This window comes from Sapajus apella, unplaced genomic scaffold, assembly GCF_009761245.1.
Source record: "Sapajus apella isolate SASKATOON/1434 unplaced genomic scaffold, GSC_monkey_1.0 scaffold28, whole genome shotgun sequence".
In the NCBI taxonomy this organism is placed as follows: Eukaryota; Metazoa; Chordata; class Mammalia; order Primates; family Cebidae; genus Sapajus; species Sapajus apella.
Window position 1 is genome coordinate 25,163,850 of NW_022436968.1, and position 15,025 is coordinate 25,178,874.

Here is a 15,025-nt window from a genome sequence, read left to right on the forward strand (position 1 = left end):
CAGCTGTTATAGATTGAAAGTAACAACTGGAACTTTTAATCACTAAGGAAACAGCTAAGAAGCAAGACATTTAAGTGAAGTTGAAAGCTTAAAAATACATAATGCATTAGGCGATATACTAATAAAGGCTACTACAAGAAAATGTTTACTGAATTAACAGAAAAATGAATCATAAAAATGAATCACTTCTCTAAATACGTTCTAGTGTCAAGCTACTTGGCTCTGTGAATTAATGATGTAAAGGTCAAGAATATGAGATGCGTTCATTTGAATACTCATAAGCAAGATCCCATTTCCAATAATTGTTACATACAAATTTTTACTTTCTACTCAAAACAGGATATAGGTATTTCTTTTAGAAATAGTAAATTTAAAGATGTTTACTTATGTACTGTAGTTTTACAAAACCTTTAATGTTGCCATGATAACTGAAATAAGGAATGCAGAGGAATTGCTAATTTTGTAAAACATTTCAAATTATTTTTATTCTGTAGAAAAACTAATATTGAATTAAACTATAAAATTATTTATTCGTATCCTGCCATGTTTTACAAAGGCTCTAATGTGGCAAACAATAATAAGGTAAAATAAAAGCAAAAGGTTAAAAGGAATCACAGGGTCAGAAAAAAAATAATTAAAAGTCAATGCTATGGAATGAAAAAGTCCACACACATACAAATAAGATCACTAATCTGTAATTTTAAGTGCCAAAAATTATTCATTAAAGGTTAAAAAATAGAACAGATATAATCCCATGAGAACAATGTTATCACTAGAACACAGTGAAATCAAGATGAAGTCCTACAGCAGTCAGAGAGAACAGCCCCCACCTTTTTAAAAAAAGAGTATATAACTGGGGACATAAGTTGTTGATTATAATAGAATACCATATTAATTATGGATGTAGAAGTCATGATTTGAAAGAAAACTGGTCCTTTGTTTATATATAGATTGTATCATATACTTCATTAAATACTTTATTACAGATTATTAGAGTCATACTGGAACATTATCTAAAGTAGGGCTGTGGAAATACTATAATTTCAAGGTTGGTATTCTTACACATGCCCAAAAAGACATAAACTCCATGAAGACAGGGATTGTGTGAGTGTCTTTTCAAATGCTATAGCTTAGGGGTTTCGTGAGTGCTTCATAAATATTTGTTGAATGAATGAATGCCCCAGATCAGGGAATTATGTATTTTTAAACTTCAAGGTCTCTATCCATGAGTAAAGGCTTTTATTTTACATCACAGTGAAGTCAATGGTACTGTCAGCTGCTAAAACAACAGCTGAAAGAAGAGCTCATTGACTCTTTTTCCATTTATAGATGTCACTAAAGGTTTTAACACACTAGAAAAAACTAACAGCTGCTTCCTTGTTTAAACAATAAATGACTCATTTCTCTACACGTAACATCTAACATTTGAAAAGATTAATGAGTCAGATGCAAACACCATATGACATCTGAGATTATTCCTTACTAGTCGGCAATTTTATAAAGTCTCTTTTGCTTGAAAAACAATATTTAAACAATAGTTATGGCAGCATTTTATCTGTGACCAGTACAAACTTTCATACACTCTTTCCCTCCGTCATAAAGGTAGTTTATTATAATTTCAACCCTTAAAATGTAGAAATCCTTTCCATTTAAATAAAAAAACAATCTGTAGCTTTTGTTCATTGATTTTTAATAAACTTAGGTTAGCACCTGGTTGTACGGTATGTCTACGGTTGTACACAGAGTTGCATCTTATTTTAGATGTTTTTACATACTTTTCCCTCTGGAAGAAGAGGGCTCCATTGGCTAATTTCAGTTATGTGAAAAAGGTTCCTTTCAATGTGTTTTACACGGAAATAGTGGTCAAAACCACTCAATGATGCTAGAGAGGTCAATAAGAAAACCTCAAAGAAGTTTCAATAAATACAAAGAGAAAGTTAATAAACAGAACTATTTTTTAAAAAGTAAATGTGGCCGGGCGTGGTGGCTCAAGCCTGTAATCCCAGCACTGTGGGAGGCCGAGGCGGGTGGATCACGAGGTCAAGAGATCGAGACCATCCTGGTCAACATGGTGAAACCCCGTCTCTACTAAAAATACAAAAACATTAGCTGGGCATGGTGGCGCGTGCCTGTAATCCCAGCTACTCAGGAGGCTGGGGCAGGAGAATTGACTGAACCCGGGAGGTGGAGGTTGCGGTGAGCCAAGATCGCGCCATTGCACTCCAGCCTGGGTAACAAGAGCGAAACTCCGTCTCAAAAAAAAAAAAAAAAGTAAACGTATTCTTGACAAAACCACATTGAAATTCTTTACAAAACAGCATCCAAAATATTTTTCAGGGTGGTTGACGTACTCCATAGTTATAATTTTTAGTTTTGGCCGGGCGCGGTGGCTCACGCCTGTAATCCAAGCACTTTGGAGGCCAAGGCGGGCGGATCACCCGAGGTCGGGAGTTCAAGACCAGCCCGACCAACATGGTGAAACCCCCATCTTAAAAAAATTTTTTTTAGTTTTTATAAAAATGATCCCTAAAAATGACAAGTGTAAGAATTACAGTTTGTATTAGAGTTGGTGCACATTTGGAGCTATGTGATTATTTATTTATTTATTGAGACAGAGTCTCGCTCTGTTGCCCGAGCTGGAATGCAATGGTGTGATCAACGGCTCATTATAGCCTCTACTTCCCAGGTCCAACTGATTCTCATGCCTCAGCCTCCCAGATAGCTGGGACTACAGGTACCCATGCCCAGCTAATTTTTATATTTTTAGTAGAGACGGGGGTCTCATCATGTTGGTCAGGCTAGTCTCGTGAACCCCTGACCTCAAGTGATCCACCTGCCTTGGCCTCCCAAATTGTTGAGATTACAGGCATGAGCCACCATGCCTGGCCAGGAGCCATGGGATAATATATTTAAACCATATTAAATTTTAAACCATTATTAAATTTTATAATTAAGAAAGCAGAATTTTGATTATTCCATAAGAACAGTCTTTCTCGTTTAAATAATACTTTCAAAACGTTAAATGGTGCTGCATAAATTCTTTATTAAACCCAACATGATACAGTCACAATATCCGAAAACTAAGACTTTACAGGCATTAAGTACAAAATAAACATTTATAAACAAGATACATTTTGATTACAATTTTAAATATAATTTTTAGAAAAACGAGTTTTTCCTTAATCATTAAAAACTCTTAAAAGCTTTAAATATAAAAGTTGTAAATATAAAAACTATTCCATGACTTATGGCAGGTGACTAGTATCTTTAAACTTGAGATATGTTTAAATAGAAATCCATCTCAACTCAAGATCAACTCATTACTTCCCAAAGTCCCTGCAGGGTGAATCCATCCTTCAATTTCTCTATTGCAAGCCCCAGTTCTTCTGAAAATACAGGTTCACGATCTTGTTGCTTTTTGGGAGACAAGAGGATAAGATGGGAATCGAGAAGGTGGGCAAAGAGGAGGAAAAAAACAAAAAAATAGGTTTCACATAAGTTTGTGAATGCTAAATTTTGGAATATAGAAACTTTTTTCATATATTATAGGTAAAATATATGTCCTTACCTTATTGCCATCAGCAAAATAAGCCTATAAGACAAAGAAAATTCTATTTCACATACTGGACGTACAAGATTCCAATAGATCAGTGGGCTAAGATAATTTGCAGAATGATTTTATAAATGTATTTCATATTCTGTCACTAGGTATCTAATTTTTTTTCACCTATATCTGCAATGCTGGCAGCAGAATTCACTCTGTTAAAGTCTATAAGACTTTTACCTTAAGATCTAAAAAATGTGGTTTGTAATATATAATTAGCACTGTTAACTTGAAAGGAGATAAAAAAACATGACTTAATTGTCATATGGTAAGAAGCAGGTAAAAAAGAGAAAAAAATAACTTAGAAGTTATAAAATTTATTCCCTACATTTGGTTTAGAAGATACTGGCAAAACAAAACAAGTATTTCAATGTGTCAGCAAATGCATATAGTTTGAGGTAGTAGTTTATAATTATTTTATACCAATTTCACACCTTTGTTTCAAAGCATTTGTTACCAGACAGGTATTCTAGTCAGATTTATAGCCATAGAATGGAGAAAGCACTATAATTTGGTTATAAGTTAAATGATACCAATTTGGAAATTGGAAAGCTATTGTTCAAATACATGTCCTTTTTAAAACCAAGATCCCTATAAATTAAGAGAAGACATTTCATAAAAATTCATTATGGAAAGAATAGATTTTACATTTAATTAACTATAATATTTACCATGTTCTATTCATGGTATGAAAAAACTTTACATATCTAAAATCCTAAAACTCTCTGAATAACTGTGTTTTCAAAATATTTCTTTTGTTTTTTTTTTTTCTTTTTCTATAGAAACAGATTTTTGCTATGTTGGCCAGGCTGGTCTTGAACCCCTGCCTTCAAGCGATCCACCTGCCTTAGCCTCCCAAAGTGCTGGGCTTACAGGCGTGAGCCACCGTGCCTGGCCTCAAAGTATTTCTGATTTTGATAATTTAAAAGTTACTGTCACAAAAGAAATCCTTCACAAAAAATATCATCTTCAAACTCATGTTTAAGATACCATCAAAAGTCTCAAGTTATATGGTGTTTCACACATTTACACCATTATTTTATTAAACAAGACAGATAAGAAATTAAACTCTGTCCTTTATGATGCTCACCACAAAAGCATCCGTGTGGTCATCAGAGTCTATTTCTACATCATCTTGAATCTGTTCGACTGTCAGAGCTTCAAGTGGCTGTGGCTGAAAATCAGCAGATGTTAAAATGCATCAGAGACAATATTAAATGTACCATAAGAACTGCAATACTTTAAAAATAACAATTACAAGCTACTAAAGTCTTATAAAAATCATGGTATAATTTATTTTATGAAAAAACTAACGAGTAATAAAACTAGTCAATTAAACCTAAGCTCTCATATCTGAAGTCAATATCATGAAAAGAACTAAAGAGAGACATTTATACATACTTAATACTCAGATATCTTTAAAGATAAAACTCTGACTTGACTTTTGTGAGTTTCTTTCACATTGTTTAGAAAAGCTAAGTTTTGTCTAATAGCAAATGGTCAATTTTCCTCAAAATAATCATTATATATAATTTGTGAAAAGTAAAAGAATATTTTTATGGAATGTTCTAAAGGTAAATAATAAAATATAGAGCTAATATTTATTAATTTGTTCATTTTTCAAATATTTGAATATCCCTTTGTTATATTAGATACTATGCCAGTATTACCAATGGTATAAAATCCTACCCTTACCCACAAAGAGTTTATAATTTACTGAGCAGAGATAAAGATAAAGCTCAATGACAAATAACTAAATATTATATTGAACCATATGAAACTGCCATTTTTTATAAGTCAAAAATGATAAAATATCAATATATGCTTCAACCTACAAAAAGCAGCTATAACAAAGCTGAGAATAGCCTCAGTGTTTCAACCACGTTCAGAGTTGCATGACTATGTGCAAATAAATTAACTAGGCCTCAGTCTCCTTAACTGTGGGATAAGGATAATGATAATACTTCTCACAGTATTGTTGGAAAGATTAAATGTGATGGTGCATATAAAGTTCCTAGAGCAGTGAATGACAAACAGCAGATGTTTAACACAGTCATCCAACAACTATGAATACTCACTAAGAGCCTATTATGTGCTAGTTTCAACATGTGGAGATAGAGTCATTAAACAGACAAAAACCCCTGACTTAATGGAGATAATTTTTTTTTTTTTTTTTTTTTGGGACGGAGTTTCGCTCTTGTTACCCAGGCTGGAGTGCAATGGCGCGATCTCGGCTCACCGCAACCTCCGCCTCCTGGGTTCAGGCAATTCTCCTGCCTCAGCCTCCCGAGTAGCTGGGATTACAGGCACGCGTCACCATGCCCAGCTAATTTTTTGTATTTTTAGTAGAGACGGGGTTTCACCGTGTTGACCAGGATGGTCTCGATCTCTTGACCTCGTGATCCACCCGCCTCGGCCTCCCAAAGTGCTGGGATTACAGGCTTGAGCCACCGCGCCCGGCCAATGGAGATAATTTATAACGGAGGAGACTGATTAATTCTGAAAGGAATGGAGGAAAGAGAGACAGAGACAGCAAGTAAGCACAATAAGGTGATGGGAGTTGCTGTTTTAGAAGAATAGTCAGGGAAGAACCTGAAGAGATGGCATTTGATTAGGGACTTATATGAAGTGAAACAGTGGGACATTATGGCTAGCTGCTATTATGTACTGGGGTCAAAGAAAAGGAGAAGAGAACAAATGGGTAGGGGAACTAACATATCAAGTGTCTCCTATATGCCAGGCATTTTGTGGACATGATCAATTAACTTTCTAAGAAAGATTATGTCTGTGTTTCTCTTTTTTTTTTCTTTTTAAAAGACAGGTCTTGCTCTGTTGCCCAGGATGCGGTACAGTGGCACGATCATAACTCACTGCAGCCTCAAACTCCTGACCTCAATCTCAGCCTCCTGAGTAGTTAAGACTACAGGTAAGCACCACCACACCTGGCTAATTTTTAAAAATTTAAAAAAATTTAGTAGAGACAGGGTGTCACTATGTTGTGTTACTATGCTGAGGTTGGTCTCAAACTCCTGGCCTCAAGTAATTCTCCTACTTCGGCCACTCCAAAGTGCTGGAATTACAAGCATAAGCCACTGTGGCCTGCCCTATCTCAATTTTATGAGAAAACTGAAGCTCAGATTTCCCTAGGATCACAAATAAATTGAAAGTCAGGTTCCAAGGACCATGCTTGTTCTACAACATTATTCTACAAGGAAGAGTAATAACTAGAAACAGGGAAGAGATGGGTATAAGTGAAAGTTTAAATTAAGATAATGGGAAAAATGAAGGAATACTTCAAAGTTTTGAGTACAGCTGACTTTGACGGTGCCAAAAATATATAAGTAAACAAATCAATAAATCAGTAAGTTGCTGCTTTTGAGAAAAAGATGAGGACGCCAGTTTTAGGTATGCCAAGTTTGAGATGCTCATCTAAGTTCTGGTGTATCTTATTGACTTGCATAATTATTTAAATTACTAAGATAAATCTGAAATGAGAAATTCCACTCATATCATTTGGCATGCTCATCTATATGAAAATATTCAAGAGTATTTGGAACCATAAGCTGAAAGAATATGTCAAGGTCAGAAGGAAAGTTCTAGAGTCATCCACAAAAGTACAAGTTGAAAAAGCTGAATGAGCAGATGATATTACCAAGGAATATACAGAGAAGGCAGAGCGAAAGGAAGACTGCTGAAAGAGCATGCTGGGAAGAAAAAGAAAGGATGGTTCAGATGATGAAATACATACAATGTATGTAATACAATGTCAGCAACTCAGATGGAGGTTTTAGCTAGAAGGAGAAAGATATGGAATTTGATAGGGAGAGGAAAAATTAAGTACGAGGAGCACTACCATGCAATAAGGGCCTTACTAAAGTCACATGCTGTAGTCCAAGAGCAGAAGGAGAGATATAAGTAATGGCTGTGACACGGCTCAGCATGCTGAGCCCCAGCAGAGGCACTGATTATAAAGGAAATGGCAAAAGCACCAGCAATAGAGTGCATAATGAGGGTCCCAGTAAAAGAACAGATAGCAAGGGAGTCTACAACTGAGTGATCAGTGGTGGGACCAGGACAGAGAGGACAACAAGGGCAGTGGAACAGATGGCAAGAGCACCTCTGACAGAATGGACAGTGACTGTCCCAGTGATAGAGCAGACAGTGGGGGCACCAACAATAGAGGGGACAGCAAGTACATCACAGCTAGTGCCCCTATCAAGGGTACTGGTGATAAAGTGGACAGTAAGGACACCTCTAATGGAGTGGGTAGTGAGGACACCATTGATAGACTGGATGATGAGGGTCCCAGCTGGAGAGACAAGTGAAGCCAAAAGAAAGCTAATGTACCTGGAGAGCAGGGAACACTAGCAGCAACCAGGAAAGAAATCAGAGGAAGACAAAGAGCAGACAAGTGGGCAGGATATGCAAAATATTTCATGACTGATATGGCAGAGGTACAGATCAACAGGAATGGATGTAGGCCGTGTTGATGTAGCCAACTCTTGGAGTTGCTATATTGTGGAGTACTAAAGAAGAAGACGGTATTCATGAGACCTATAAGGCTTGCCTATGGTAATAAGGGGCTGAAAATGAAAATAAAGCTGACAGAGTGAGAGACTCAAGTCTGTCTGTATCAGAGGAGCACTGCACATGGAAATTTACCCAGGTGGCTGCCCATCTACAAGGGTAAGTATGGAGGGCAGGAATGAATGGATGATGAAGCAGCCAGTTAGAAGACAGGTGGTAGGTACGAATTAGTATTAATCCAGGAGCTGTGCCCACTTGAGCAGAATCTGTATATTCATCATTTTAAACACAGTTCAAAATTAAATGGTACACACTGATATTTATATCTGACTTTTACAGATTGCATAAAACCAATTCAGCAAACTTTATTTCACATACTCAACAAATTACCTTTTCTTCCATCTCATAATCAACTCCAAATATGGGACTGGCAGAATAGATTTTGTGAAGTGAATTGATTTCCTTAACTGATTCTTGTAGTTTTTCCACAGGATCTATTTTAAAGCCAAGAACATATCCACCACTCTACAAGAGAAAATAATTATTAAAAAAAAAAAAAAAACACATGTCTCAAGAATTGCATTTATATGATAAATTTGATAGTCCTTATTTTAGAGCACAATATGTACGTTCATTTTTTCAATTAAACTTTTTATTATGAAAAATTTCAAGCATATACAAAAACAGAAGAGTACAAACGGGAGCCCCTACGGAGCCATCATACAGCTTCAAGAAGCAGCAACATGTGGCCAACTCTGTTTCATCTGTAACCTCGCCCTCACCTGAACCCCTCAACCCCCAACGCAGGCTTATTTTGAAGTATATCCAAATATAATTTCATCTGAAATATCAAAGGTAACCTTTCAAGATTTAAAAATTATACTGTAGACTGTGAAGGCCAAAATAACTAAGTTTTTCTTGAGCTAGGCCTTAAAAAGGAACAGAGTACATGAAAATAAGAAGGGAAATGGGCCATCTGTGGCTATCTCCTTGAAGAATTAGGAAAGAAACTGGGCCATGATAGAGTGTTTTGAGGAGTGTTAAAAAACTAAGTAGTGTACTGTAATAGGTAAGAGTATATGCTCTGGGTTGAGAGCACTGCATTTATGTTCAAATTCTGGTTCTACCACTAATTCACTAGCTGTAGGACACTCAGAAACTTTCCTTAACCTTTTTAAGCCTCAATATTCTAACTATAAAATGGTTATCAAGTTGTCATATTAAATAAGATAAATATATATACGACATTTGATATAGTTCTTGGAACAGAGTAAACACTCAATAAATGGCAGCTGTAGGCAGGGGAAGGAATGAGCAGACATTCATGTTTACATTTAGAATTTAGATGATAAGTAATTTCATAAATCATTTTTTAAAAATGTATTTAACATTTTTCTTAGCCAGTGAAACCTACTACCATCAGACCAGCGTGTTTTATTCAAATGCATTTCTGCAAAAACCTGGCATAACGGAGCATAGAAGGTTATAATTAGTTAGCATATGTATATGTGAGAATATAAGATCTCAAACTGTGTGTGTGTGTGTGTATACACACAAATATATGGTTGTGTTTTTCTGAGACAGTCTTGGTAAATCAGTCAGACTTGAGATCAAAACTTAGCTCCACCACTTACTAGTTGTGAGATCATGGGCAAAGTCCTAATTTCTCTAAGCCTCAGTTTTCTTGACTGTAAAATGGGGGGAAAATAGTAGCTGTATTGTAGGATTGTCTAAAGACTGGGATAATGCATGAAAAGCTCTCAGCACAGTGACTTGATTCTGTCATTAATAATAAAAGTGATGATCACAAGTGATTATGTCTGTCCAACAAAAAAATATAAGCATGATTCTTCCTCTGGGGACAGTTTCTATAAGACTTCAAACACTTCATATAAACTTCATATTAAAGCGAATATTCTCAGATGTAAACTGATTATAAATAAAACTAAAAATCTAGACTGTCACATAGTTTTAAAAATCAAAGATTAATAAAAATATACAAGATGATCTTACCTGCTGAGAGCTTTCTATGACAAGAGCTAAACCAAATTTTGAATCTCTAATCTTTATTGAACGCTAGAGGTAAAATGAAAAAGAAAAACATGCATGTTTTTATTAACTGAATAGTGACTCTTTAACACAGTTTTTAAACTTTACATAGTATTTACTTTTCATAGTCTAAAGAACAGAATTCTCCCTCCTTTCATTAAACTCCCACAGAGATCAAGTAAAAGAAACAAGACTCACACTGAAAATAGGTGGCAAACTTTTAAGAGGCAATACAAGAAAGACAGCTCTGAAGTACGTACAAAATTATCAGACTCAAATATTTCTCACTTCCAGGGAGTGAACTTTTTAAAAAATTAGAGACAATTAAATTAATTAGGTCTCACTCAGCCACCCAGGCCAGAGTACAATGGTGTGATCACAGCTTACCACAGCCTCAAACTCCTGGGCTAATAGATCCTCCTCCTGCCTCAGCCTCCTGATTAGCTAGAACTACAGGCATGTGCCACCATGCCCAGCTAATTTTTTCTTTTTGGTGAGATGGGGTCACACTACATTGCCCAGGCTGATCTTGAACTCTTGGCTTCAAGCAATCCTGCTGCCTTAGCCTCCCAAAGTGCTGGGGTTACAGGCATAAGCCATAGTGTCCAGCCTCAACTTTTAAACAAAAGGCTAGCAATCTTTTAGTTTTGGTAAGCCAGTGTCTTTTGTAGCTCCTAAGGCTAGATTAGTTTTTTAAAGTCACATGTGCCTTCTGTTTCTTACCTCATAGCCGGCTAAATTCTTAAAAGAACCTCTATTCTATTTATGTTTTTAAAATAAGTTTGGGCTGGGCACAGTGGCTCATGCCTGTAATCCCAGCACTTTGGGAGGCCCAGGTGGGTGGATCACCTGAGGTCAGTAGATAGAGACCATCCTGGCTAATAACAGTGAAACCCCGTCTCTACTCGAAATACAAAAAATTAGCTGGGTGTAGTGGCAGGTGCCTGTAGTCCCAGCTACTCGGGAAGCTGAGGCAGGAGAATTGCTTGAACTTGGGAGGCAGAGGGTGCAGTGAGCTGGGCAACAGAGCATACTCTGTCTCAAAAAAAAAAGTTTGAATATTTATCACTAGGCATCAAGGAAGGCTGGGATAGATCAAGTGTAATTAACATCAGCTGATAAATGTGATATGAGGACTAAGCTTGGTCAGCGGAAGATGGGCGTTGACCAGAGGCCTGGGAAAAGGGGAGAGTAGAAGCAGCATGGCAGGTAGGGCCTGTAGAAGTGACATAAAATGTACCTGCTGGCAGGGTAGGGGAGAACCATGGAGGACCTAACACTACGACCAGCAGACCAAAAACCCAGAAGAGGGTAATCTGGCAGGTGATGTTGGAATATCACGTTTCTAGACAGATGGGCAACTTTGAGAAAGAGATTGAGAAAAAGAAGAAAAGCTTTGATGATAATTGTTATGAAAACATGGCCTTTCACTTGGACTACTTTATACCCCACAAGAATATGTACAATTCCAGTTAAGAATCATAGAACATGGGCCAGCGGCGGTGGTCCACGCCTATAATCCCAGTACTTTGGGAGGCTGAGGTGGGCAGATCGCTTAAGTCCAGGAGCTTGAGACCAGCCTGGGAAACATGGTGAAACCCTGTTGCTACCAAAATTACAAAGAAATTAGCCGGGCATGCACACTTGTGGTTCTAGCTGTTCAGGAGGCTGAGGGAGAGAGGATTAACCGAGCCTGGGAGGTGGCGGTTGCAGTGAGCCAAGACTGCGCCACTGCACTCTAGCCTGGGTGACAGTGTGAGACCCCTGCCTCAAAAAAAAAAAAGAAAAGAAACAAAAAGAATCATAGAACACTGGCACTTTGGCTTTCAATAGGTAATCTAACCAGGTGTCTGTGGGTGACACAGGCTGGTAAGACAGAAACTGGCAAGACGCTGATATATATGTATCTATAGGAGTGGGGTTGGGGTAATGGCTGAGGTGCAGAGCTGAAGTTAGAAAATGACTGCGGCCTGACAGACGGTGATGATATCAGATTGCAAGTTGTTTGGGCCAGCTTGAATTCATTCCAGAGGCCATATTTGGCAACTCTATTCTTAAATAATGAAAAGAACAGAAAGCACAAGGTTGTTTACTACTCAGTAATTATTCAGCATAATAGAAGTTAGGTTAGGCAAGCTGTAACACGTTAATGCAATATAAAAAAGCAATAGTAATACAAACACAAATTTGTCAAATACCTATGTAGATTTTGTCACATCGTCCCAGCCTTGATTATAAATTTTTATATTTCTTTTGATGGCCAGAAATAATTTTCTTCCTATGCGATTCTATGACTTTCTGTTTAATATGTTGTTTTTCTCCACCAGACTGAAAGCCCCTTGATGGCAGGAACTGTATACTGGTTCATGATTTTCATGACTGTATCTCTAGCACCTGGCACAGAGGAGGTGCTCAAAATTTAGCATAAAAATGCATGAATTATCAGAAATTTAAAACTCAGAAATCAAATAATTTAGCCAAAGATAGGGTTGGGAATATTTTGCAAAGAATTATTCGTCTCATGGGCCAGGAATTCTTTTCTTAAAAATGGTATTTTCTAGGTATCACATACATTCTGTCTACTCAATAAATATTAATAAAACTCCCTAGTCTTAAGACTATACATCCTACAATAAGGGCAGTCATCTCAGGATAACCTCATGTGATTTTCATTAACTATTTTTATGTTCCATCTAATTTGTACTAGAATTCTGAAAGTAGTTTTTTTTACATAAAACAAAATTACTTAGTGTATTGGAATTTACAGTTTGTTTCACTGAGTCACTTATTTATCATAGCAGCAGCACAGTAAAAAGAACTATCTTTACCTACTCCCCAAACAAATTGGTCTCAGATATAGTCAGTTCTTATTCTGAATTTTAATTGTTTTGGTTTTTGTGTAAAAAAAAAAAAAATAGACAAAGGGTCTAGTTCATGCTGGTCTTGAACTCCAGACCTCAAGCAATCCTCCCATCTCAGTCTCTCAAAGTACTGAGATTATAGGAATGAGCCACCATGTCCAGCCTGATTTTAATAGTTTTAATTGGACTTAAGCTGAAAGTATTATCACTAAAAATCATCTTGATTCCTTTCATTAAACCTGTGGTATGAATCCAGCTTGTATTACATTCTGTGTCTAAATACAATGAAAGCAGTTCATTCACAGAATTAATAAATCCTTCTGGCTTTTAAAAGCTTTGGAGCAGAAAGTGACAAGTGAGTCAAGAAAAACTGTGGATCAGTGTGCTAAAGCTATGCCAAGGAACCACCATATACTTGCTTCACAAAAAGGTTACAGAAAACTTTAATAGTTAAAGCCTTCTGGATGGAATCTGAGAGGCACCTCACTCTGTATAACTGTTTAAATTTTTAGAATCCAGTATATTTCTTTTCTAATAGCAAGCGGGCAATAGTGCTGCTTCTCTGGAGAGTAAGTACAATTAGATCTTTTCTATGTTGAAATAAAATATTTCATAGTAAATTATCAACATCTTTACAATATACTCTCAGCTAATAACTGCTACCACTTAAAAAAGGGGGCAGAACTCATCTAATCCTAAAAGTCCCATTAACTATTGAACAAAAAATATTTATTCTACATGAAAATAAGGTCATCAAAATGTATGTACTTACAATTTGCAGATATGGTATACTGACATTAAAACTATCATTCATATTTGCATGCCACACAATTCTCACATTGGTAATAAAAAATGTACCTAAATTGCCCTGTAAAAGACAGTAATGAGAGATACAGAAATGATCATTTTTTGGATACCTATTCTTTATTTTCTAATCACCAGAATAATTCTTATTACAGCAGCAAATAATACCAAAATTGAGTATCAATGACTTCATGATTCATTGATAGCAGTACAATTAGATAACTAACAGCCTGGACTCTGCAGTCAGGCTGCCTAATCATTAAACCATCAGTACCTACCAACTGTCTGACCATGGGGAAATTTCTTCTTGATGTATTTTGTCAAATGTAAAAATGGAGATCTGATTAAATATCCCATGTGAATAAATCCCTTAGCACGGTGCCTGGCACATAGTAAGCAATCTACAAATGTTAGACCTTACTAAAATTAGTATTCAAAACCTTGGATAAGTCAAAGCAAAGAAGTTGTGGCAAGAAAGAGAAACAAAACATATGTAATATCCCCCATCAATCCACATTGCATTGTTTATAAGGGTAGGAGTTCCATAGTTAGATCTTTACCACCTAGCATAGCACCAGGAATTTTTGATTCATTAATTAAAGAGACAGTCCAGGACTGGAATACCATTTTATTGAATTGAAAATAGGAATGTTACTGTCAACCTAATTTGTGCTTATTGAAAAATAATATGCTTTCCTATAATGCTAATTTTAACAATTAGAATTGACTATATAAATCCAATGATGAATGGAAAAATGATTACCAAAACACTGTCCCAAAAGGTTCACTAGTTCTTTGCACAATACCTGATCACTGGATAAATTCCATACTCCATTGATTTTATCATATACATGTTCCTGTGGTAACAGTCTTAATTGCTTGTTCTGAATTAGTGCACTTCTCAATTTAAAATCACGATACATTTTAGAAGTTTCATATGCTCTGTGAAAAAGAACAGATAAAAGACAACCCAAACTGAAGATGTGGTTTTCTGGGGTTATGTTTACTTATTTACTAAAACATATAGTTGTTAGTATTTATGTACATCACTCAAACAAAGCTGGACACAAACTCCTGGGCTCAAGTGATCCTCCTGGCTCAGCTTCCAGCGTACCTGGGACTATAGGCATGTGCCACTGCACCCAGCTATATTTTTCTTTTTTTTTTTTTTTTTTTTTTT

The 15,025-nt window shown here is 36.3% G+C and overlaps 1 protein-coding gene across 8 annotated transcripts in view; it reads right to left on the reverse strand.

Annotated features, from left to right (window-relative positions):
• Positions 1-3,165: 3,165 nt before the first annotated feature.
• BBS5 (Bardet-Biedl syndrome 5) overlaps positions 3,166-15,025 on the reverse strand; it is a 25,043-nt gene continuing 13,183 nt past the window's right edge. For all 8 annotated transcript variants that reach the window (XM_032293052.1, XM_032293059.1, XM_032293053.1 and 5 more), the window contains 7 exons: positions 14,652-14,787; positions 13,814-13,909; positions 10,145-10,207; positions 8,522-8,656; positions 4,695-4,778; positions 3,569-3,592; positions 3,166-3,414 (listed from right to left, as the gene is read on the reverse strand). In XM_032293052.1, the coding sequence (XP_032148943.1) occupies positions 3,313-3,414; positions 3,569-3,592; positions 4,695-4,778; positions 8,522-8,656; positions 10,145-10,207; positions 13,814-13,909; positions 14,652-14,787 (640 nt within the window). In that variant the 3' untranslated portion in view covers positions 3,166-3,312. The remainder of the gene's footprint in view (positions 3,415-3,568; positions 3,593-4,694; positions 4,779-8,521; positions 8,657-10,144; positions 10,208-13,813; positions 13,910-14,651; positions 14,788-15,025) is intronic.